The sequence below is a fragment of the Oryctolagus cuniculus genome, chromosome 17, assembly GCF_051225735.1.
Source record: "Oryctolagus cuniculus isolate XC-2025 breed Fujian yellow rabbit chromosome 17, ASM5122573v1, whole genome shotgun sequence".
NCBI lineage: Eukaryota > Metazoa > Chordata > Mammalia > Lagomorpha > Leporidae > Oryctolagus > Oryctolagus cuniculus.
Window position 1 is genome coordinate 37,687,763 of NC_142883.1, and position 26,678 is coordinate 37,714,440.

At 41.6% G+C, this 26,678-nt stretch overlaps 1 protein-coding gene across 5 annotated transcripts in view; it reads left to right on the top strand.

Moving 5' to 3' along the window:
- AATF (apoptosis antagonizing transcription factor) overlaps nt 1-26,678 on the top strand; it is a 122,519-nt gene that overhangs the window by 57,397 nt on the left and 38,444 nt on the right. For all 5 annotated transcript variants that reach the window (XM_008271166.5, XM_070061046.2, XM_051824700.3 and 2 more), the window contains 2 exons: nt 17,691-17,758; nt 19,497-19,577. In XM_008271166.5, the coding sequence (XP_008269388.1) occupies nt 17,691-17,758; nt 19,497-19,577 (149 nt within the window). The remainder of the gene's footprint in view (nt 1-17,690; nt 17,759-19,496; nt 19,578-26,678) is intronic.

Genomic DNA, 26,678 nt, shown 5'->3' on the forward strand with positions numbered 1-26,678 from the left:
CTTCCAGGTCTCCTGTGTGGGTGCAGGGCACGCAGGCCATCCTCTGCTGCTTCACTAGGTACAGTTAGTGAGGTGGATTTGAGGTGGAGCATCTGGGACATGAAACAGTGCCCAGTCTGGGCCTCTAACCCACTAAGCCACAGCACTAGCTCCCTGGGTTGTTTTTCTTAAGTTGGATGAAAAAATATGGTTGAAAATACAGCAGGAACTAATCAGTTAGGTTGCTTGGAGCATAGGAAGAGTGTTAAAAACAAACGTGACAGGGCCAGCGTTATGGCGCAGGTTAATCCCCGCCTGCGGTGCCGGCATTGCATGTGGGCGTCAGTTCAAGTCCCGGCTGCTCCTCTTCCCATCCAGCTCTCTGCTATGGTCTGGGAAAGTAGTAGAATATGGCCCAAGTGCTTGGGCCCCTGCACCCATGTGGGAGACCCAGAAGAAGCTCCTGGCTCCTGGCTCCTGGCTTTGGATCGGTGCAGCTCCGGCCTTTGCGGCCATTTGGGAAGTGAACCAGCAGAAAGAAGACCTTTCTCTCTGTCTCTCCCTCTCACTCTCTGTACCTCTACCTCTCAAATAAATAAATAAAATATAAAAAAAAAAAAAACTGACAAATACTAATGTCCAATTAAACTCTAGTTTTAATAATTACAAGATTATTTTGTGTCTCATGTATAGGAATTTTATTTGAGCCATTTGGTGGTTACTGATTTTCCTCTTATTTTTTTTTTGTTAAATTTCTTTAAAAATTTTGTTGATTGTTTTTATTTAATTGAAAGGCAGAGAGAGAGACAGAAACAAAATTAGAGAGATCTTCCATCTGTGGGTTTACCTAGTACATTATATTGCCTTTTGAATGGAGTAGTTTGAAAATTCATTTAAGAGTTTTCTTTGCAGAGTTATATCTTTTTAAGAAATTGGAGATCTAGTCCACCTGCTTGTACTCTGACAATTCACATGTATCACTTTTGTGTGGTTATGATGAAATTCATTATTAACGTTTATTATGCCAAAGCCAGATTTATAAAGTCTAATGAAGCAATAATCCTTGTGAAGGAGTTTGTGTCATCTAACAAGAGTGAGAGTCTTTAATTTTGTGGGGTCACACTCTTTGAGAGTGTGACGTCAATACAGTTTAAGTAAGGGAAATAAATGGTGAAAGAGAATAATTAAGTTCTTGATATAAAAACAACACATGAGGGCCCACTGTGGGTGCCAGTTTGTTTCAGCTACTCCAGTTCCAATCCAGCTCCCTGCTAATGTGCCTAGGAAAGCAGTGGAAGATGGCCCAAGTCCCTGGTCCCCTGCACCCGTGTGGGAGACCCAGATGAAGCTCTTGGCTCCTGGTTTGGATCTGCCCCGCTCTGGCCATTGTGGCCTTTTGTTGGGTGAGCCAATGGGTGTAAGACCTCTCTCTCTCTGTCTTTCCATCTCTTCTTCTATCTCTATCTTGGACTTTCAGATAACCAAATAACTCTTTAAAAAACACACAAAACGAAAGAACACATATATGGTTCTTAGATGTCATCTTACGATAAATATGCCTCAAGCATTCATTAGCATGTTTGTGTATCCTTCAGTGTACACCTGGTACGATTCCTTAAGTAGTTTCTATGTAACTTGTAGAAGATCTTAGGAGATAATGCTTGCTATAAACTTCCTGTTTTATACAGAAGTAACCAGTTGTTGGAAACTGAATTGAGATACTCTTGTCCACTGAATCTTATTAGAGGTTAAAAGAGCCACAGGGAACTGGTGTTGTGGTATAATGGGTAAAGCCTCTGCCTGTGATACAGGTATCCCGTATGGGCTCCAGTTCACATCTTCTGGTCCAGCTCCTTGTTAATGGCCTAGGAAAAGCAGCAGAGGATGGCTCAAGTGCTTAGGTTTCTGCCACCCACCTGGGAGACCCAGATGAAACTCCTGGCTCCTTGCTTTGGCATGGCTCAGCCCTAGGCGTTGTGGCTATCTGGGGAGTGAACTAGCTGATGGAATACCTCTCTGTCTCTCCCTGTCTCTCTGAAACTCTTTCAAATAAATAAATAATTTTAAAAAAGATTTATTTATTTATTTGAAAGGCAGAGTTACAGAGAGGCAGAGAGAGAGAGGTCTTCCATGTGATGGTTCACTCCCCAAACAGCCGCAAAGGCTGGAGCTGGGCAGATCTGAAGCCAGGAGTGAAGAGCTTCTTCCTGGTCTCCCACGTGGGTGCAGGGGCCCAAGCATTTGGGCCATCTTCTACTGCTTTCCTAGGCCATAGCAGAGAGCTGGATGAGAAGTGGAGCAGCCAGGACTTGAACTTGCGCCCATATGGGATTCTGGCACTGCAAATGGTGGATTTATCCACTATGCCATACACACACACACACACACATGCACGAGCGCGCGCGCACACACACACACACACACGATACTCAGTGTCTTGAAAACTTTTTAGGGAAATATAAAATTAATCACAATGGGTACAACTTCACATCCACTAAGATGGCTGTAATCATAAAACTGATAGCAAGTGTTGGGAAAAATGTGGGAAATCTAAAACCCTCATACATTGCTAGTAAGAATATAAAAATGTTAACAACCTCTGTGAAAGAGTTTGGCTGTTCCTCCAAACATTAAACCCTGGGATTACCAAATGATCCTGTAGTTCCACTCCTAGGTTTGTACCCACAAGACATGAAAGCATATGACACACACAAGCTTTTTACATGATTTTCTACAATATTATTCACAATAGCCACTAAACAAGCAACCCGGATGTCTCTGATTGATAACTGGATTAAGAAAATCAGATGCATCCATATGAGTGAGTGTTGTTTGGCCACCAAAGAGGCTGAAGCATTGATGCACGCTAGAAGGATGATCCTGGAAATCACCATGCTAAGTGAAAGGAACCCATATGGAATGTTCAGAATAGGCCCATCTGTGGTGACAAACAGTAGATGAGTGGTCGGCTAGGACTTGGGAGTGTTTCAGGCTAAAAGGGCTGTGTCAACTGGTAAGTAATGGGTTCCCCTTGAGGGTAATGATTGTATTCTAAAGTTTACATAGTGATGATTGCACAACTCTGAGTGTGCAAAAACATGGAATTCTGTAATTAACGTGGGGAATTGCATATGTGAATTATAGCTGAATAAAGCTTTAAAAAAATTTTTTTAAAAGAAATAAGTGTTCCAGTATGTCAGATATTTCAGATAGGTCAAGTAAGATGAGGATGAGGATTGAGACAGAAATGATGTTGGTTTTAATGATGTGAAAGTCATCAGCGACCTTGACAAGAACTACTTTATTTTGGTGGAGTGAATTAAAGAGAAGGAAGATGATAAATTAGAAACAGTGAGTATAGACAACCTTTGAGATTTGCTATGAAGAAAATAGAGAAATGGGGCAGTAGCCAGAAGGGGAGTGGAGTTTTTAAAAGAGTGTTTTGTTTTAAGGTAGTAGTTGTTTTGTATGCTGATGGAAATGGTCCAATAGACAGGAAAAGCTTGATATTGCAGGGGGGAGATGAGGATTGCTGGTGAGTACCCAAGTGGAGACGGATTGTTCTGATGGACAAGAGAGAAGGCAGAGCATGTGAGTACAGTTTCAGGTAATTAGGAGTGAGAATACCTGGAATTTTTCATCTGAGTGTTTATGTGTTTTATAAATTAGGAAGCCAGAGGGAGAAGATGTAGGAGGAGCTTGTGACTTGAGCCGGAAGTTAGAAAGAAGCTCCTCAGAGCATAGACCAGTAAATGGACTAGGATACGGTAGAGCTGTCAGGTCACACTGAAGACCCACGTGAGGCTAGTGGATGGTGGGACTGATATTTATAATCAGGAGACGACTTTGCATGGTCTGTGCTTTCTCTCTAGTAGTGTCATTTGCATAAGTTCAGATACTAAGGCTTAACTTGGTCTCAGGTGTTGTCAGTGAAGTATAGCTACGTATAATTCCTTATCTGCAGTTCTGGGATCAAAAATATTGTGTAATTTTGGTTTGTTTTGGTAAGTCTGGCAAACTGTTTTAAGTGGCAGCATGTAATCTGAATGGTCACAAAGCTATGTATAGGCTTTATTTATCCCACTTAGTGTGAGTATTCATGTGTTTGCTGTAGAAATATTGTGTTTGACTTGGGGAATATGCACTGTATTACCTTCCTTACATCCTAAAGATTTTGAATTCTAAGACACATCCATTCTCAAGGTATTGTGGGTCTGTGTGACAGCCTGCCTGGGAGTTGAGGACATGTGCAGGGGTGGTTATCCTGATAGACTATGGAATCATATCCACTGGTAAATGGGGAAGTGAACATATGAGGAGAGGATGAAGGATGCTTAAAAAGTGGCAGGATCAATGGATTATTGATCTTGGAGGAACTGAAGAATTATTGACGTCTGAATGATGGAGAGAGATTGCTAGCAAGACAAGGAGAGAGGTTTCAGTCAGGCTTTTAGTTCTTAAAGGACACAATTGAAGAGTCAAGTTAGTACTACCCTTCCAGTTTCCCACCTGTGACACCTTGTTTAATTCAGAATGACTTTATTTTTTCAATCCAAATGATTTATTGTATGATGCCACTAAAAGAAACATTGCCAAAGAATACCCAGAAATGGTTATTGAGCTGGTGTCCCAAAGGATATATAACCCATCTCCCTATCTTATTATAGGGGGAAAAAGGTACACATCTAGACAGTGGTCTGGTAACCAAGTGGCAGAATATTTGAAAGGGGGAGTGTTGGAAAGTCTAAACAAAAACACCCTCTGCATTTCAATTTTTCAAGAGACTTACTTCCATCTACTGGTTCTCTCCCTGGATGGTCAAAAGGGCCAGGCCGAAGCCAAGAGCTTCATTTGGGTCTCCATGTGTGTGGTAGGGACACAAACACTTGATCCATCTTCTGCTGCTTTTCCCAGGCCATTAGCAGGGAGCTGGATCAGAAGTGGAGCAGCCAAGACGTGAACTGGTGCTGAAAAGCGATGCTGGAATCAGAGGCAGTGACTCTACCCACTGAGCCACAAAACTGCCCCCCACCCATACATTATTACTTTCGGTGTAGATTAAATTAAAAAGAATAGCTAATGCCATCACTTAGTACTTATAAAGTTCTTTTTATTTGGAGGAAAAACAAACTGGAAAAAAAAGTTCTTTAACATTTGAATTACTTAATTCTTACTCTGTCTTCACACATTGGGGCCCAAAGACTGATAGTGATTTACTCACACTTCTAGTTAATAATTATAGACATTGGGAGACACTGTATATTATGGCTAATGGAATATATGGGATCTGATGAGGAAGTTTTCTATTTTGACTAATAAATTTTAACTCAAATGGCCAAGCTTAGTGAAATATTATGGCCTTTAAGTATTTTAGGATTTCTGCTGAGAAAACAGTGTTCCTGCACTCAGTGAATTTATCATCCTTTCCAAGTCACAGGCATTAGCTGTAGAATGGAGGCATGTTACAGGGCTGAATCTCTAAGTACAAAAATATCCCATCCTTACAGACCAAGGGCAGTGAGGCAGGGTTAGGCTGACTTTTTCAGGGGCAGCTCTACATTCTCTTGCTGTAGAACCAAAAGTGAGTTACTTGTAACTTCAGTGTTAAGGTGCTTCTTGATCTTCACTCGCACATTCTGGTTTCCTCTCACTCTTCCTTCTACTTGAAAATATTGTTCTTGCCTTTGTAAAAGTTGTATACTTTCCAGACTTGCTCACAAGGCCTAGGAAACTGCTTGCCAATTGACTGATTTTAGTAATCACTATATGCAAGGCAGTGGGTGGAGTTCTGTGGGGCAGACCCTGCTGCTGCCCCCCCCCCCCCCCCCCCCGCCCAAGGACCTTATAGCCAAGCAAAGAAGATGACATAAATGTAATTAGCCAGAGTGCTTACTGGGGTATAATAAAGAGGTCAGAAGACAGAGAAATTGAAGAAGGCAGCAGGGAGGTGAGGGTGGCATTTGAACGTGGCCTGCAGAGAAGGACAGGTGGGATGTGAGGCTGACTCCTGGAGGAGGTCTTGTAAATGGACGGACTGTGTGATCGGGGATAGTGGAGGAGGCTGCACATCATGGAAAGGGAACACCAGTTAGTTCAATAGAATGGATGATAAGGGAGAAGCCTGGGATAACTCTTAGGTCATGGAAGCCTTGAGAACTGGGAAAAGCATAAAGGAGTAAGAAGAAAAGAAAGCTTGGAAGTGAATCCTGAGGGATGTCAGTACAATATTTGATGGCTGAGAAGAGGAGTTGGCTGAATAAGGAGTAGAACCAGAGATGCCTAACAGATGGCAAGAAGAGAGAATTACACTAGGGTGAGAATGCCCAGTGCCACTGGCTGCTTCAAGAAGTCTAATAGTGAGTAGTGGCAGATGGCATGTTAGATAGCTTTTTTTTCCAGAAAGTTAATTAATTTATTCCTTTTATTTATTTGAAAAGCAGAGATAAATGGAGATTCTATCCATTGGTTCACTCCCCAAAATGCCTGTGATAGTGTGGCTGGACCAGGCCAAAGCTGGGAGCCTCGAACTCACTCTGGGTCTCTCACATGGGTGCCAGGGATCCAAGCCATCAGCTGTTGCCTTGCAGGGTGCACATTAGCAGGAAGCTGGAAACCAGAAGCAGAGTCAGATCTCGAACTCAGGCACTCTGATATGGGATGCAAGTGTCCCAAGTGACATCTTAACAACTTTGTCAAACATCTGTCCTAGAAAAAGAGGTCTTGAAATGGTTTGTTTCAGTAGAATAATGGATGCAGAAATATTAGGTGGTAGAGTTGATTGAAGAGTGAGTGAGTAATATGGAGAGGAGACAGAGAAAAATAGTTACTTACGGGGAGTGGGCCATTTTATGCCAGTTAAAAAATTCTTGGGTAGGGAGAGTGTTGTGGTACAGTGGGTTAAGCTACCACCTGCAACACTGACATCCCTATGATCACCAGTTAGTCTCCTGGCTTCTCCACTTCTGATACAACTCCCTGTTTATACACCTGGGAAAGCAGTAAAATATGACCCAGGCACTTGGGCCTCTGCCACCCATTAGGGAGACCTGGATGGTTTTCCTGGCTCCTGGCTTCAGCCTGGCCTAGTCATTGCCGTTGTGGTCATCTGGGGACAGTGAACCAGCAGAACATTGTGCGCGCGCGTTCTCTCTCTCTCTCTCTCTCTCTCTCTCTCTCTGTTCCTTTCTTTCTCTCTCTCTCTCTTCTTTCTTTCACTCTTTTCTTTCTCCCCTCCCACCCTCCCTCCCTGCCTTTCTTATCTCTCCCTCTCTGTAAATCTGCTTTTCAAATAAATAAAATAAATCTTTAAAAGGTTATTTTTTTTATTTTACTTTGTTTAAAAACCAGAGATAGACAGGCACTCTTCCATCTGCTGGTTCACTTCCCAAATGCCTGCAACAGCTGGGGCTGGGGCAGGCTAAAACCAGGAGCCTAGAACTCTATCAAGGTCTCTCATGTGGGTGTCAGGGATTCAAACCTTGACTCATCATCTGCTGCCTCCTAGAGTGCACATTAGCAGGAAACTGGATTAGAAGTGGAACTGTGACTGAAACTCAGCCACTCTGATATGAAATATGAACATCTTGAGTGGTGATTTAACTGCTATGCCAAATACCAAATCCTTATGCCAGTCTTTACAAAAGAAATTATTTTTTATTTGACCAACAGAACAGTATCTGCCGTCCTCTGGTTCACTCCTCAAATGTGTGCAATAGCCAAGGCTGGGCCAGGCCAAAGCTGGGAACCAAGAAATCTCCTATAAGGTGGCAGGGACTCTGCTGCCTCCCATGATGTGTTAACTGGATCAGAAATGGAGTAGCCAGAACTTGAACTGGCACTCTGATATGGGATGTGGGCATCCCAAGTGATGATTTAGCCTGCTGTGCTACAACACCTTCCCCTCCCCCATGTCAGTTTTATATTATATACCATAGCTGTATAGAGTAATTCTCTCCAACCTACTTGAAATTATAATATGCAGGTTTATTTTTTTATGTACTTCAGCTATGGTATATAAAAGTTGGAAGTGACTCCATTTGGTGATAATTTCAAAGACTGGGGAGCTGAGAACAGGGAACATGGTCAAGCAGGAGGCGGAGCAGCAGCAGACCTATTCTTACTACAGATCCTTCTGAGAGGAAGAGAGGAGGCAGAAGAGTAAACCCAAACCTGTGAGTCTCCAACACATGAGTGGGAAGGTACACCAGCCAGCTCTGTGTACTGACTGGGAAGGGAGTCTGGCATCTTGACTCTACAAGGCCAGTTAAGTTAGGGAGAGCTTTTTGTCTTGTAGGCATCTGTGACTGTGACCCATGGAAGGCTGAGAAGGAGGATCAATAACTGGGTCACAAATTCAAAAAGTGCAAGAATATGTGGCCATAAAACAAATGTTTTAAAAATTTTACTGAACTTTTCAACAAGGGTGCTAAGGCAACTCAAAGGGGAAAATGATTCTTTTAACAAATGGTATAATTGGATAGCCACATGTAAAAGAAGGAAATTGGGCTCCTATCTTACACCATACACAAAAATTTACTAAAACTGTGTCATAACCTCAAATATAAGAGCTAAAATATAAACTATGGGGGCCGGCGCAGTGGCGCAGCGGGTTAATTCCCTGGCCTGAAGCGCCGGCATCCCATGTGGGTGCCGGTTGGAGTGCCGGCTGCTCCTCTTCCGATCTAGCTCTCTGCTATGGCCTGGGAAAGCAGAAGATGGCCCAAGTCCTTGGGCTCCTGCGCCCACATGGGAGACCAGGAAGAGGCTCCTTGCTTCTGGCTTCGGATCGGCGCGGCTCCTGCCTTTGTGGCCATCTGGGGAGTGAACCATCAGATGCAGGGCCTCTCTCTCTCCCCCCCGCTCTCTCCCTCTCTCTCTCTCTCTCTCTGCCTCTCTGCCTCTCTGCCTCTCCTCTCTCAGTGTGACTCTGACTTTCAAATAAATAAATAAATCTTTAAAAAAAATAAAATATAAACTATGAAACTCTTAGAAGAAAACGTAGAAGCAAATCTGTATTACCTTGAGTTAGACAATGGTTTCTGATGTAGAAAATCCAAAGTACAAATGACAAAAGAAAAAAATTGAACTATATCTTATGGAACAAGGACATAAGCCTCAGCCATTCTAGCTCATTGCCCAAGAGATATAAAATCGGAATTTATCCCTTCTTTGTGAGTCTCAATTCTGTCTCGCACCCTGTTGTCCCACCGCCTACACACATGCACATTCTTCCCCAGGTAAGGGGTGGGGCCAAACTTGAAAGACCTGTATGGAAGAATTCACCTCTACCTACTGCCCCCTGCAACCCACATAAGCTATAAAAAAGCCCAGTCCCTGGGGCCTGTGCCCTCTGCCATGTGTTCAGTCTGTGTGCACACTGGCAGTTGATCACCCACCTCTGCGAATTTACTTTCTTTGAATAAACTGCAAGTTTATTCAAAATGACTGCAAGTTCATACCCTGTCTGCTCTCTGTTCTGCACCCCTTTCTTACAATATCAAAATGAAAAATTTTTCTGCTGCAAAGGATACCATCAATAAAGTGAAAAGACACCACAGAATGGGAGTTGATAAACAACTGTATCTAGAATATAAAAAGAACTCTTACAACTCAAGTATAAAAGAACACAAAACCTTTTTTGTTTTTTAATTGTCAAAGGAGCTGACTAGGTGCTTCTCCAAATAAGATATACAGATGATCAGTAAAAGTACAGGAAGATACTCCATATAGGTACTCCCTACCTTACTGGGATGGCTGTGTGTCACTCACAAGTACAGCCACTGTCCGTATCCATGGGTTCTGTACCTGCAGTTTAACCAATCTCAGATCTAAAAAATCCGAGGAAATAAAAATTGTAGCTGTAGTGAATATGTGCAGGCTTTCTGCTTGTTGTCATTCCCTGAACAATACAGTGTAACAGATATTTACGTATTGTTCACACAGTGTTAGATGTTACACCATTTTATAGAAGGGCCTGGAGCAGCCTCAGATTTTGGAATGGAGGGCATCCTGGAGCCATTTGCCCATAGATAGTAGGGAACAACTGTGATGTACTATGCTTGCATTTCCTTACCCATTTGTTTTTTTCCTAGGGCTAGTAATGCTGGTTTTTTGTTTTGTTTTGTTTTGTTTTAAGATTTATTTATTATTTTGAAAGGTGGAGTTATAGAGGCAGAGGAGGGCGGGAAGTCTTCCATCTGCTGATTCACTCCCCAGATTGCTGCAACCACCGGAGTTAGACCAATTCGAAGCCAGGAGCCTGGAGCTTCTTCCAGGTTTCTCACGTGGGTGCAGGGACCCATTTTCTACTGCTTTCCCAGGCCATAGTGGAGAGCTGGATCAGAAGTGGAGCAGGTGGGGCTTGAATCGGTGCCCGATATGGGATCCTGGAGCTGCAGGAAGCAGCTTTACCACTATGCGCCAGAGCTGGTCCCTAGTAATGCTGTTTTTAATAGGATTTTGCTGGGGCCAGTGCTGTGGCATAATGGGTAAAGCCACCGCCTGCAGTGCCAGAGTCCCATATGGGTGCCCGTTCAAGTCCTGGCTGCTTTACTTCCGATCCAGCTCTCTGCTATGGCCTGGGAAAACAGTAGAAGTAGGCCCAAGTCCTTGGGTCCCTCCACCTGCTTGGGAGACCTGGAAGAAGCTCCTGGCTCCTGGCTTCAGATCGGCTCAGCTCTGGCCATTGCGGCCATTTGGGGAGTGAACCAATGAATGGAAGACCTCTCTCTCTCTCTCTTTGCCTCTCCTTCTCTCTATAACTCTGACTTTCAAATAAATAAATAAATCTTTTTTTTAAAAAAGACATTTTGCTGGAGCTGGTGTTGTGGCATAGTGGGTTAAGATACCGCCTGCAATGCCAACATCCCATATATGCGCCAGTCCTGGCTGCCCCACTTCAAATCCAGCTCCCTGCTAATGCACCTGGGAAATCGGGAAGATGGCCCAAATGCTTGAGCACCTGCACCCACATGGGAAATCTGGAAGAAGCTCCTGGCTCCTGACTTCGGCCTCGCCCAGTCCTGGCTGTTGTGATCATTTGGGGAAGTGAACCAGCAGATGGAAGCACTTGCTCACTGATTGTCTCTCTCTCAACCACCACTCCCCACTGCCCTCCTCCCCCAACCTGTCTCTCTAATTCTGCCTTTCAAATAAAATAAATCTTTTTTTTTTTAATCATTTTGCTTAGCTTTTTATGTACTTGTTACCTGTTTCTGTTTCTCCCCCTCCCTCCCATTTTTTTGCCCCTTGGAGGCGTCGCTCCCAGTAGCCTGGATTCTCCCTTCCGGAATGGTTGTGTCTGGGCTTCTGCTGTCTGCATTCCTGGCTTTGCCTGTGCTTCTTCCCTGAGTCAGAGCTCCATTTTCTAAAATCTTTTGTGTTTTTCTTTCTTGCTGTATGCTATCCTACTGACACACTTCTGTTAACAGTGTCTGGAAAGTAAATTGTGGCATCTTTATGCATGTGGCGATCTCTTCATGCACCTCTTGTTATCCCTGGCTAGTTGTTTAGCTGTATATGGAGTTTCAAGTTTGAAGTCTTGTTTCCCTCTGAACTGTGAAGGCAACTCTCTGCTTTCCTCTGGTATGTGCTCTTACAGTTGAGATGTCAAATCTCATTTAGATTTTCATTCTTTAATGTGACACTCAGATGTCAGAACTTGTGTCTTAGTGCATTTGTACCACTGGAACATGGTGCCATGCACTGAGTAATTTATGAAGAACAGAAGAGTGGGCATATGGTACAGCAGTTAAGATGCATTTGGGATGCTTTCATCCCATATTGGAGTGCCTCAGTAGGAGTCCTGGGTTGTCTTCTGATTCTAACTCTTGGCTAATGTGTACCCTGGGAGGCAGCAGCTGATGGCGCAAGTGCTCAAGTCCCTGATACCCACACGGGAGACCTGGATTGAGTTCCAATTGCCTGGCTTCAGCCTAGTCCAGTCCCAGTTGTGGACATTTGGGGAATAAAACAAAGGATATAAGATCTTTGTCGGTGTCTCTGTACCTTTCAGTTGTAAATATTAAATAAAAATACAATAACAACAAAGAAATTGATTTTTTTCTCGTAATTCTGGAGGCTAGGAGCAAGCAGGTCTCCTTCCCAGATGGCACTTTGGTGCTGGATTCTGTGGAGGGGAGCAGCGCTATGTGCAGAAGCTGGGAGTATGAAAGGGCTAAATTCCTCCATCAAGCCTTTTTATGACAGTGAATCCCATTTGTGAAAGTAGAGTCCCTTTGTCTCAAATACCTGGCAAAGGCCACACCTCCCAATACCATTGTGTTGAGGATTAAGTTACCAGCACATAAATTTGGGGGGACATTTCCAGATCTTAGCAGTTTAGCAGTATTTTGGGAGACAGAGACAGCCATGCAATTTTTCCAGAAAAGACTCTGTTCTCCTGCCAACGAAATTATTCAGCTGCATGTTAGTGTTCTGTAGACAGGGTGAGGAGAGGGGACAGGAGGTCCCAGAGAGTAGCATGGAGCTCTGCTTATGCCGCATTCTAGCCTTCTGTTATTCCCGACTCTGAAGCTTCTGCGGTTCACTTTTTCCAGAGTATCGTTTCTTTTCTCCCAGTGAGAGAGGGTCAGAGACACAGATAGTCAGCTATACGGAATAATGAGAAGTGAGAAGGCCCAAGTGGTTCTGCCCCTTCTTCCTCTTCCCACCTTTCGAGGCAGCTGCCACCTGCAGAGCTGATCCCACAGGCATTCTGTGGGTGTGATCAGCTCCACTCTCACCTTTATTCCTTCTGGGAACTTGGGTGATAACTTCCTTTTATTCTCTATCTTTGCTGTTTGGAAAAATTTTATGAAAATATGAGTATGCTCTCATTAGGTCTTCTCTCTTTCTTGTGGGCTAATAATAGGCATTTGAGAAGAAGACAAATAAGCTAATATGTTCAGTCTTCTATTTTTAATTGATTCTGGTGTGCATTTTTCTAATCAAAATATTACAAGATTTTTCTCATTTAGTTTTTCATTTTATTTGAAAGGCAGAGAGAGGGCTAGCACTGTGGTGTAGCAGGTAAAGCCGTCGCCTGCAGTGCCGGCATCCCATATGGGTGTTGGTTCGAGACTTGGCTGCTTAACTTCCAATCCAGCTCTCTGCTGTGGCCTGGGAAAGCAGTAGAAGATGGCCCAAGTCCCTGGGCCCCTGCACCAATGTGGGAGACTCAGAAGAAGCTCCTGGCTCCTGGCTTCGGATTGGTGCAGCTCTGGCCATTGCAGCCATCTGGGGAGTGAACCAATGGCTGGAAGACCGACCCCCCCCCCCCCCCCGTCTCTCCTTCTCTCTCTGTGTAACTATTTCAAATACATAAATAAATCTTAAAAAAAAAAAAAAAGAAGAAGAAGAAAAGAAAGGCAGAAGGAAAAAGAGAGCGAGAAAGAGATCATCCTTTGGTTACAACAGCCATGACAGGCCAGGCCAAAGCCAAGAGCCTGGAGTTACATCTGAGTTTCCCATGTGGTTGGCAGGGACTCAAGTACTTGAACCATCACCTACTGCCTCCCAGGGTATACCTGAGCAGGAAACTGGATCAGAAGGCGATGAGTTGGGAATCAAATCAGTCATTCCCACCTGGGCTACAGGAGTCCCAAGTAGCATCTTAACCACTGTGCCAAATGCTGCCTCTATAAAGTTCAGTTAGATGCTGAATGGTACCATCAGTTATTTTTTGTGTGTGTTTTGTCATAGATTAAGAAGATTTTTAATGGGCTGACCTGGAAACCTAACTACATCTAGGATTTTTCCCTAGAACCAGAGTTACAGTCAGGCCTTTCTAAGTAGACTGTCTGGAGCAATGTGATAGGTTAGAACAAAAATATTTTATACATCTCTCCATTTTTGAATCACAAAGAAGTTACTATAAATATTTTATCAGTGTTGAAATAAAAGAATGCAACAACTAATGGAAACTTGAATTTTGGGGGTACAGTTTATAAAATTAAGCTATGAAAATTGGATATAGTAAAGCAAACAGTCAACAGAGTGAAGAGAAAGCCTACAGAATGGAAGAAAATATTTGCAAATTCACTATCTGGCAAGGGACTGATACCCAAAATATATAAGGAACTCAAATAGCACAATAGTAACAAAACAAATAATCTAGTTAAAAATTGGACAATAGGTCTGAATAGACATTTCTCCAGAAAAGACATACAGATAGCCAACAAGTGTAAGAAAACATTCTCAGCATCAGTATTCATCAGGGAAATGTAAATCAGAACCACAATGAGATAGTACTTCACTCCAGTTATATGACTATTATCAGAAAGACAAGATAACAAGTGCTGGTGAGGATGTGGAGAAAAGGGAATCCTTGCACAAGTGTTGATGGGAATTTAAATTAGTATAGCTATTATGGAAAACAGTTTGGAGCTTCCTGAAAACATTAAAAATAAAACTACCGTGTAATCCAGCAATTCCACTTCTGGGTTTATATCCAAGGGAAATCAGATCAGTATTTTGAAGAGTACTGTGCATTTTCATTTTTGTTGCAGTAATATTCACAATAGCAAGCAATGCCATTTGTTGGTGAATAAGTAAAGAAAATGTTGTACATATGTACAATGGAGTACTATTCAGCCATTAAAAGGATGGAATCCTGTCATTTACAACAATATGGAAGAAAATGGAGGTCATTCATTATGTTAAATGAAATAGGCAGGCACAGAAAGACAAATATTACTTGACTTCATAATGTAGAACCTAAAAAAGCTGATTTCATAAAAGTCAAACTTAGAATAGTGATTACTGAGGCAGGGGGAGAGTAGGAGGGAGGAAGGGATAGGGAAAGGCTTATCAGAGGGTATTAAGTAATAGAAGAAATAAATTATGGTGTGACTGTAGAGAATTTACTATATATTTCAAAAAAAGCTAGAAGGATTTCAAATGTTTTCACAGAGAATAATAGATGTTGGAGGAGATAGGTTTATTTACCTTGATTTGGACATTACACAATGTATATACATATATATTACATGGGACTCCATAATATTTACAATTTTTTATGTCAAAAAATAAATAAAAATTGAACTCAGAAGCAAAATTAAATTCTTAAGTTAATAATCCCTAAGGCTGCATTTTGCAGCAATATTTTGGAAAACTGTTTTCTTTATTAAATTTAAACCTAGTGATAGTGATAGCTGTGGGAAATAGTAATGGCCATGGGAATAGTTCATTTAATTTTTCTTTTCTTTCTGGTTTCTCATTCCTACTTTGGACATAACAGAATCGTCTGAAAGATTGGACTGAATAAACTAATCTTTGCCTGATGGACCCATAAAGCAGTGTTCCCCTAACACGAGTGGCCAAGGTTAACCATACAGAGCCCATGGGCAGTAAAAATGCAGCCCAAAATATGTGCACGACAGTGAACACTGCAATACTTGGCATTAGACCCGCAGAGACCACTGCTCGCGTGATCGATGCACTGTGTGGTGCGGCTGTGTTTTCCACGCTTGGCCAGGGCCAGTGGGGCTCTCTTCCAGAGGATTGCCCCTGTTGTGCTGGAGCAGTCTTCCATGAGCACTTGCTCCCCACTGGCTGCTTCGTCCCAGTCTTAAGGGTTCAGAGATGATTAGGAAAACCAGACTGGAACAAGGTAAGGGCAATGAAATGCAGTCGTCCCATTATTTTCCTTCCTTTTATTTTTCTTCTTCTTCCTCTTTTTATTATTAGTAACCTCTCCCTGGACCCACCCTAGCCTTGCTTCTGACAGCATATTGACTGGGAACCAGAAGCCCATTTTCGCTTAGCCTTAAGGGCAGCTGTTTACACAGCAGCAGTGTTACATGGGTTTACTGTGTCGTATGTCTGTGTAACACTGGATTTGGATCTTGTATTTAGCTGCCAGAAGTGACTGTGATGAAGTAGGAGAGATAAACTGATAGATTGGCTGCCAGAAAGATGTGGGGAATCAATCAGATAAACAGGGTAGAGAAATAGCTGGCTGTTTTCTAGTGATAATAAACCAGTGGCCTCTGGTCCTCGTGTTTATAAATGTAATCGCTGTGCTAATAATGTACAAAATAAGCAAAAGAAAAAACAGCTCAGGTTTTTTTTTTATAAGTTGTGATTGAGATATATGTTTCTCTTTTGCAGTAAACATTCATCTTATGGAAGGTAATATTTTTATAAAATTTTTTACATCATCCAAGACCTCCTTATGGAAATGAATGAAAATTAGAAAGTGAACTACTTTCATAGGAATGTAATCCTCCTTCTACATATTCCTAAGGCCTTAGCTGTTTAACTTGGTGAAATATCCATATCACTACCATACCCACCTACAAAGTAATTGCTTATTTTTTGTGAAGAAATGAATTTTAGAGTCAAATTTGTATTATCGATGGATGCTTAGCAGGGCCACGTGTATTTTAGCATCTTGCCTTAGATTTTGCTCAGAGCTTTGGAATTTTAGTCTCTGTTGCTGTTTGTCTGCATATAGGTCTTGTGTAGGAGAGATACTGAGTTTGACTACTATAATTAAAATTTTCCGTCCTTTAATGTTTAACTTTAAAATCCATTGCTTCTCTTCACCTAAAACTTCAAGCTCCAGTGCAAATTCTGAAGTCTGTGTGAAAGGTGTCGATACAGACTTTGATTGGATGCAGTGGAGTACGCAGGATTAAGAAGAGAGCAGAAGAGTAATATAGAGTCCTGTGGAGTTAATAGAACAGGATGAAAGACCAATTCTCTGTGTTATATTTGCCATACACACAAATGACTTTGTTTAGGTTCCCTCTTAAAAATTTTTGTGACTGTGAATATGTTGATGTCATCTATGGTTAAATCACTTAATAGCAGCTGGTGCCACAGCTCACTTGGCTAATCCTCCGCCTGTGGCACCAGCACACCAGGTTCTAGTCCCGGTTGGGGTGCTGGATTCTGTCCTGGTTGCTCCTTTTCCAGTCCAGCTCTCTGCTGTGGCCCGGGAGTGCAGTGGAGGATGGCCCAAGTGCTTGGGCCCTGCACCCGCTTGGGAGACCAGGAGGAAGCACCTGGCTCCTGGCTTTGCATTGGCGCCGGCCGCAGCGTGCTGGCTGTGGCAGCCATTTGGGGGGGGTGAACCAACGGAAAAAGGAAGACCTTTCTCTCTGTCTCTCTCTCTCACTGTCTAATAACTCTGCCTGTCCAAAAAAAAAAAAAAAAATCACTTAATAGCAAGCATGGTTAGAGAAGCAGCTATGCAAATTTAAGAGGATGAAGTCCACACTTTTAATAATACAATAAAGGCTTTTGCCTGTGGAAGAACCCCTGACTGTAAGAGGTTATAGTTCAGAAGGTAGCTATGTACCATTATCCTCTTGGTAAGAAGCTGATGCATTTTCCTTTTGCCACAGAGCCATTCCCACCCGACCTTTTAAAGATTCTCCATTGCTATCGATGGGGTGGACAAAACTAATCATAAAAACAATGAAGGGAATGTTGCACACTCATTGATCCATTTGAAATGAACTGCAGTACAATAAGTCTTCCAAATGGACTTCCATTCTCAGCTACTGCTATAGCTACCTGTTTAAAAATATATAAATATGAAAGGGTTAATGGGAATTCAGTCATGCTCTTGCCACTGGGTTGTCCCTTATTGATTGCAGTTTTAGAGCTGTCACTGTGCCATTCACAATTCCTTCTGTGCCCTTTTAAAGTCGGTTGATGCTGGGAAATGATAAATAAATCAGTTGTATTCCTTTCTCCCCTAGCTCCTACGAGAACTCATAGAACGAAAGACCAGCTCCTTGGATCCCAATGATCAGGTGGCCATGGGAAGGTAATTTTGATTTGGCTTTCTATTCATCTAGGCAGCTTATATATAATAGTTTCTGTGTTTGAATCCCCTTCATATTACTTCCAAGCAATCCTATAATTAAGAAAGAAAAGCAAGATAATAAGAGCTAGAAATATAAAATGAATCTTTTTTTTTGTCCTGTATTGCCCTAGTGCAGTTTGAAAAGAGATTGTCAAACACTATGTGTTTTAGGGTTTGCTTTTTGAAGAAGTCCTTTGCTCTCTGGTTTAAGTTGTGATTGTATCCATATCAATCTGCTGACCGGTGGATAAAAAGCAGCCACCCAAACGTGTGCTCTCAGCTGTCAGAACATGGCACTGTGCACAATAGGTTCCTTGCACTGAGTGGAATCTGCTTTGTTAGAGTCTGCCCTAATTTAGACCTCCACCCCTTCAGTAAAAGCTTCAGCACAATTAGAAATGGAACGTGGCAGCATTACCCAGATGTCAGTGTAGAATGTAAAGTAGTGAAGGAAGGCTCTTGTGTGTGTGTTTCATCCTGTGGTTGGAAAATAGAAAGGGCATTTAGAGTGCTACCTAATGAATGGTGTACATTTAAATAGCCATGAGCTGTAATTTGTAAAAGCAGGAAAGGAAACAAAAGCTGCAAGTGCAAGAATAGGATTCTGGGCAGAGCAGCCTTTTGAGGAAGCAATGAAATATTTGTGTTGATGAAATCATTTTGTTTGAAATAGTATTTGAATTTTTGGATAGGATATTGTTGATATTTTGTTTGTCTCAGGAATGTTAGAACAGTTCTCAGTAAATTTAATGTGATAGAGCAAATTGCATTTAAGTGGTGATTATATTGTGCATTTATCTGACTTTACAATAAAATAGATTATGGTAATTAAGATTATATTAAGATTACAGTAATTGGATTTCCTTTTTTTTTTTTTTTTTTTTGCTGTTGAGTTTTCCTTGTATAAGTCAGGTAAGATGACAGTTATGGCTGCTGTTTCTCCTTTTTTCACATTTGTCATCTAAACAGTTTATGAAGACTTTTTTAGCCCAGTATCTTTATTTTGAAAAATTAATCTTTTCATATCTTAACTGATTGCCGAATATGTGAGTCTGTAACTGTAAACCTTAAAATTAAGACATTTTGGGAAATTTGAAATTTGAATGTTTGATAGTAAAGAATTATTGTTACCTTTTTAGTGGGGTAATGGTATTGAGATGATTTTGGGAGGGAGGGGAAGAATCCTAATCTTTTGGCAAGACTTACTGAAATGTTTATAGATGAGGTGAAAATGACTATAAAACTAGTATTGGCAGTTAGCAAAAATTGGAAAGCAGTTGGGATTAGCAAGGGCAAAATTATTTTTAAAGAATTCATGCATTCAAACCAACAGTGGTTGCGGTGAATGAGACAACATGCTGTATAACTAAAACATTAAGAAAACCTCAGCAGCTCTACTCAGCTTGATAGGTTTTCCTGCAGACTGGTAGATTTAGTGCTTGTCACAGCAACTGCAAATACTGAGAAGCATTGTTAACCAAATTTGCTATAGAATTTCCCTGCTGCCATTTTTTTTGCCATTGCACAAATCCTCTTCAATTGATTAGTCACTTTGAACCCAGACTATCTTAAACAACTTGATGTAGGTTGATGATTTCTTTCTGCAGGGTTGTTAGTGAGAAAAATTCGAATTTGTCAACATATTTGTATAACTGTTGCTGTTAGTGATGATGCATAACATTGCTTGTGAATTTCCCAGGCAGTGGCTTGCCATCCAGAAGTTACGAAGCAAAATCCACAAGAAAGTGGATAGGAAAGCTAGCAAAGGAAGGAAACTTCGGTAAGTTATATTTTGGAAAAAAAATTAGTTTATTATGCTGTATCTTTTTTTTTGCATTTTGCTGATATGTCATTTTTTTCTGTTTCTTCATATGTGTCTGATACTAAGGATCAAAAAATAACCAGAACAATTTGAGAATTTTTGATGGCTCACTTTTCCTTACTCTAAAATGGAGACATAGTTTCATTGACTCTTCTACTATTGTGAATAGGTGGTTGAAAAAAAAATCTGCATTTCCCTGAAAGAGAACAAAGGCAAAATAGTTAAAATGATCTTTGTTTTAAAAAATTGTTTCTGTAGAATAATATAAAAATTTTGTTTAAGAGTCTTATGTAGAGTAGAGTTATACTGATCAGTTTTCATGCCATTCATGTACACAGCGTGGTAAAAGATGTAAATGAAGGACTGTAGAGAATGTAGCAGTGTGCTTAAATGAGATGAGAAATATAATCTTCATGAGAAAATAGAGAAATTTCTGACTTCAACTACCCTCTTAGCTCTTTAAGACCTTTTACAAGGATACAGAAAAAGGGAAGAGTGGGAGTAGGAATTGACATTGCTGTACTTTCACATTTGTATTCCTTCTAACTCTGGGTATATATGTGTAACACAGTATCACCACACAAAGCGGAGTGTCAGAAGAGCCGTTTGTAATTCAGGTGCAGACTGAAAAAAAACTTACTTTGTGTTAAGATAGTTTTAGCCTGAGAGCTAATCCCACTTCCTTATTAGAGCTTGCCTGTCATTAAATTCCCTGTAGACAAATGTAGATCTATCCCATTTTAAAAGATCTTTGGAGAAGCAGATTACATTACCACTTTTAACTTGTTTTAGAAGCTAACAAAGCTCATTAGGAAACCCTGGTTTTGTACCTATGTTTCCTCTCAACCCCCAGCTAGTAGCCACTAGTACCTGTATTACATGCAAGAATTGTGCTGCTTTGTTCTTTAAGACAGTTTCAACCTTATTATCTACTGTTTTGCCTTGTAGACATTAATTAAATATAAATGTTTTTATTATAATGGTAGTAAAATTAAAATGCTAGGTAATGAGAAGTGGCTATAACTGTAAATAAAATACATATTGAGAAATCTGATGTAGGGACTGGTGCTGTGATACAGTGACTTAAGCCTCTGCCTGCATTGCTGGCATCCTGTGGAGTGCTGGTTCAGATTCTGGCTACTCAACTTCTGATCCAGCTCCCTGCTAATGTGCCTGAGAAAGCAGTGGAAAGTAGTAGCCCACATCCTTGGGCTCCTGAACCCACATGGGAGACCCAGATGGAGATCCAGGTTTCTGGCTTTGGCTAGTGCTGCCATTTGGGGAGTGAACCAGTAGATGGAATATTTCCCTGTCTCTTTCTCTCTATATCAAATAAGTATCTATTTCAAATAAATAAAATAAATATATAAAAAAGGAAATCTCATAGGGCAGGTGTTGTGGCACAGTGCATGAAGCTGCTGCTTCCCATGCTGGCATTCCATATCAGAACACCAGTTGGAGTCCTGGCTGCTCCACTTGTGACCCAGCTTCCTGCTAAGGCCTCTAGAAAGGCAGCAGAAGATGGCCCAAGAGCATAGCCCTCACCCCCACCGGTGTTGGAGTCCGTGATAGAGTTCCTGGCCCCTGGCTCAACTTGGCTTAGCCTAGACTCTTGTGGCTGTCTGGGGAATGAACAGATGGAAGAACTCTCTCCTCCTTCTCTGTCTTCCCTTTCACTGATGCTCTGCCCTTCAAATAAATAAATCTTTAAAAACAAAAATACAAATGAGTGTTGGAAAAGTAAGCACTTTTCTAGTGAGGCATGTAGCTTAGGAAAATGTGAGTGTACTGTTTGCCAAATGAAAATAAAGTTACAGAATTCTCATTTATCATATTAGAAAAAAGAATAGGCTTAGTAGTTTTATTTTTTTTATTTGAGAAGCAGAGAAGAAAAGAGAGTGAGAGAGTTCCCATCCTCTGGTTCATTCCGCCAGTGCCCACAACAGGCTGGAGTCCAAAGCTGAAGCTAGAAACTTAATCCATGTCTCCTATATGGGTGCCAGAATCCTAACCACTTTTGCTAGCATCACTGCTTCCCATGGACAGCATTAGCAAGAAGCTGAAATCAGGAGCCAAAGCTGGGAATCACATCCATCCAAGCATTCCTCCGTGTTACAGGAGCATCCTGACCGGTGTTTTAACCACTAGGCTAAGCACTACCCCAAAATGGGATTTTTGTTTTCATTGCACTTGTTTTTACTTTAGGTTAACCTTTTAAAACTGTTCATTAGAGGCATGTGTTGATGTGCTATGTACCTTTGTTTTTGCATCATTGTCATAATGGTTGACATCCCCAAATGCCCTTCTATCCAGAGACATTAAAAATCCTATTCTGGGACAAGTTTTTCAAGTGGAATAGGAAGGGAGCTTTCTGCTCTAGTCTAGGGTGAATAGTTATAAAAAAATGGATAGAGTGCAATCTCAGGGAAGGATTAGGAAGAAAATAGCAGAAGAAACTCCACACAAGTTGGAGGGACATTGTGGACTTATGTGGGGGGTATGGATGCACACAGCTTGGGACCCCAGTAACCAAGAGCCTCAGCACCAGCTTTGGAGTAAGATAAGACCAGACTGCAAGCAGCCCAAGCCACTGGCGATTAAGCTGCAGGAAGAGTCAGGGTTGGGCCTGGCTTGGAGCCTTATGGGGGACAGTGTACCTGCCAACCTAGAGGGTAAAAAAGGAGGCACATTTCTCTCTCCCTGACCTCCTGGCACCTGTACTTTTGAAGAGTCTCTCCTCTCTCTGTGTAACTCAGACTTTCATAATACATAAATCTTTAACAAAAAATAAATAAATAAATAAATAAAAGGCCGGTGCTGCGGCTCATTTGGCTAATCCTCCACCTGTGGCACCGGCACCCCAGGTTCTAGTCCTGGTTGGGGCGCCGGATTCTGTCCCGGTTGCTCCTCCTCCAGTCCAGCTCTCTGCTGTGGCCCGGGAGTGCAGTGGAGGATGGCCCAAGTGCTTGGGCCCTGCACCTGCGTGGGAGACCAGGAGAAGCACCTGGCTCCTGGCTTCTGATCAGCGCAGTGCACCGGCTGCGGTGCGCCAGCCGCAGCAGCCATTTGGGGGGTGAACCAACGGAAAAAGGAAGACCTTTCTCTCTGTCTCTTTCTCTCACTGTCCACTCTGCCTGTCAAAAAAATAAAAAATAAATAAAATAAATAAAAAGATTTGAGAGCGTGTACTAGCAAATGAGAGAGTGTTTTCATTTGCTGATTCACTCCCCAAATGGCCACAACTACCAGGGCTGGACCAGAACCAAAAAACAGAGCCAGGAACTCAATTAAGGTCTCCCAACTGCTTGATCCATCATTACCTGCTGCCTCCCAGGGTGTGCAGGAAGTTGGAGCCAAGAGCTGGAGCTGGGTTTCAAACCCAGATACTCTGATGTAGGTGTCTTAACTGCCTGATTCTTGAGTTGTTTCACCAGAAGGACCAAATGGCTTATGCAGACACCAAAATGACCTTTTGCATACATTACCATCATAGCATAAAGGATTAGCCTGGTGGCCAAGGCTATATGAAAATATTATAAATAACTTTTTTTTAAAGATCTTTATTTATTTATTTGAGAGTAGAGTTACAGAGAGAGAGAGAGAGAGAGAGAGAGAGAGAAAGAGAGAGAAAGCTCTTCCCTCCATTGGTTCACTCCCCAAATGGCCACAATGGCTGGAGCTGCAATGATCCGAAGCCAGAAGCCAGGAGCCAGGAGCTTCCTCTGGGTTGCCCACATCGGTGCAGGGACCCAAGGATGTGGGCCATCTTCTACAGCTTTCCTAGGCCATAGCAGAGAGCTGGACTGGAAGTGGAACAGCTGGGACTAGAACCAGCGCCCATATGCAATGCTGGCACCACAGGCAGAGGATTAACCTACTGTGCCACGGCACTGGCCCATAAATAACTTCTTTAAAGTAGACTTCAGGAGAATAGGGAGGGCATGGCAGCTGTCATCACTGATACCGTGTCCCACTATTGAGCAATTTTGGCTCTTTGTGATAGTGTTGGAAAGATAAGATTTCCAGAAACATATTGAGGATTAATATTACCTTGTTGAAATAGCTTAAATGATAACAGCCATTATAAATTATAACCTAGTTGGGGCTGGCGCTGTGGCATAGTGAGCTGAGCCTCCACCTGCAGCACCGGCTTCCCGTATGGGTACCTGTTCATGACCTGGTTGTTCCTCTTCCGATTCAGCTCTCTTCTGTGGCTTGGAAAAGCAGTAGAAAATGGCCTAAATGCTTAGGTGCCTGTGCCATTGTGAGAGACCCAGAAGAAGCTCCAGGCTCCCAGCTTCAGATCAGCTCAGTTCTGGCTGTTGCAGCCATTTGTGGAGTGAACCAGCAGATGGAAGACCTCTCTCTCTCTCTCTCTCTCTCTAACTCTAACTCTCAAATAAATAATAAATTTAAAAAAGAATTATAGCCTAGTCAGACTGGGCATGGCAGCTTGCTTATTGGGCCTTAGAAAGTAATTTATTAAAAAGAATTTTTTTTTTTTTTTTTTTTTGACAGGCAGAGTGGACAGTGAGAGAGAGAGACAGAGAGAAAGGTCTTCCTTTGCCGTTGGTTCACCCTCCAATGGCCGCCGCGGCCGGCGCGCTGCGGCCGGCGCACCGCACCTATCCGATGGCAGGAGCCAGGAGCCAGGTGCTTTTCCTGGTCTCCCTGTTTTTTTGTAAATATAATTTTCCCCCAAAGAAACCATTTATTTAATGAGTACAGATTTCATAAGTACAGCTTTAGGAATATAGTGATTCTTCCATAATACCCGCTCTCCCACCCCGACTTGTGCCCCACTTCCTTCTCCCTTTCCCTTTCCCTTTCCCATTCTCCATTAAGAAAAACAAAAAACTGTTCCTTGACAGTCAAGACAAGGGCTGTTCAAGTCATTGCTTCTCAAAGTGTCAGTTTCACTTCTACAGATTGCCTTTAGTGCTCTATTAATTATCACAGATCAGGAAGAACATATGGTATTTATCCCTTTGGGACTAGCTTATTTCACTAAGAATGATGTTTTCCATATTCATTCATTTTGTCGCAAATGACTTGATTTCATTTTTTTTAAACTGTACATATCCCATAATTTCTTTATCCAGTCTTCTGTTGATCGGCATTTAGGTTGATTCCATGTCTTAACTAATGTGAATTGAGCTGCAATAAATACAGGGGTGCAGATAACACTTTTATTTGCTGATTTCATTTCCCTTGGGTAAATTCCCAGGAGTGGGATGGCTAGGTCATATGGTAGGTCTATATTCAGATTTCTGAGGTATCACCAAACTGATTTTCATAGTGGTTTTACCAGTTTCCATTCCTACCAACAGTGAATTTTTTCCTCACATCTTGGCCAATATTTTTTTGTTTGTTAATTTCTGCATGAAAGCAATTCTAATGGGGATGAGGTGAAACCTCATTGCGGTTTTGATTTGCATTTCCCTGATGTCTAGTGATTCTGATCATTTTTCTCATGTGTCTGTTGGCCATTTGGATTTCCTCTTTCGAAAAATGTCTATTTAAGTCCTTTGCCAATTTCTTAACTGGGCTATTGGTTTTGTTGTTGTGGAGTTTCTTGATCTCTTTATATATTCATCCTTTATCAGTTGCATACTTTGCAAGTAATTTCTCCCATTCTGTCAGTTGCCTCTTCACTTTCTTAAGTGTTTCTTTTGCAGTACAGAAGCTTCTCAGTTAGATGTAATCCCATCTTTGATTTTGGCTTTGTCTGCCTGTGCCTCTGGGGTCTTTTCCAAGAACTCTTTGCCTATGCCAGTGTCTTGCAGGGTTTCCCCAATGTTCTCTAGTAGTTTGATGGTATCAGATCATAGATTTAGGTCTTTAATCCATTTTTAATGGATTTTCATGTAAGGCGTAAGGTGTGGATCTTTCTTAACACTCCTACATGTAGAAATTCAGTTTTCTGAGCACCATTTGCTGAAGAGGCTGTTCTTGCTCCAGGGATTGGTTTTCATAAATTGCCTTGATTGTATTGAGGAATGTTCCCTCTATACCCAATTTGCTTAGAGTTTTCATGATGAAAGGGTATTATATTTTATCAAATGCTTTCTCTGCATCTATTGAGATAATCATATGGTTTTTTGTTCTTCAGCTTGTTAATGTGATATATATCACATTGATTGATTTGCAAATGTTGAACCATAAATGCCAGATTTCCTCTCTAATTTTAATTATTTCTTTTCTCCTACTCGTTTTTGGTTTGGTTTGTTGTTGTTTTTCTAGATCCTTGAGATGCATTGATAACTCATTTATTTGGAGTCTTTTCAATTTCTTGATGTAGGCACCAATTGCCATAAACTCTTAACACTGCTTTTGTTGTATCCCAGAAGTTTTGATTTCTCTTTTGATTTCTTCTGTGATGCACTGTTCATTCAGCAGTATGTTGTTCAGTCTCCATGTGTTTGCATATGTTCTAGTGATTCCTGAGTTGCTGAATTCCAGCTTCATTGCCTTGTGGTCAGAGAAGATGCATGGTATGATTTCAACTTTTTTGAATTTGCTGAGACTTGCTTTATGGCCTAGCAGGTGGTCAGTCCTAGAGAAGGTTCCATGCACAGGTGAGAAGAATGTGTATTCTGCAGCCATAGGATGGAAAGCTCTGTGGATATTTGTTAGGTCCATTTGGTCTATAATGTCAATTAACTCTGCTGTTTTGTTGCTGATTTTCTGTCTGGTTGATCTGTCCATTGCTGAAAATGGGGTATTGAAATCCCCCAATACTATTGCATTTGAGTCTGTTTCTCTCCCTTGAGGTCCCTTAACATTTCTTTTAAATCGTCAGGTGCTCTGTAATTAGGTGTATATATGTTTATAATAGTCACCTCTTCCTGTTGAATTGATACCTTAATCATTACATAGTGCCCTTGTCTCTTTTAATAGTTTTTGTGTTAAAGTCTATTTTGTCTGATATTAGGATGGCTATACCAGCTCTTTTTTGGTTTATGTTAGCATGGAATGTCTTTTTCCATCCTTTGTCTTTCAGTTTGCATGCATCTTTGTTGGTGAGATGTGTTTCTGGTAGGCAGCAAATAGATGGGT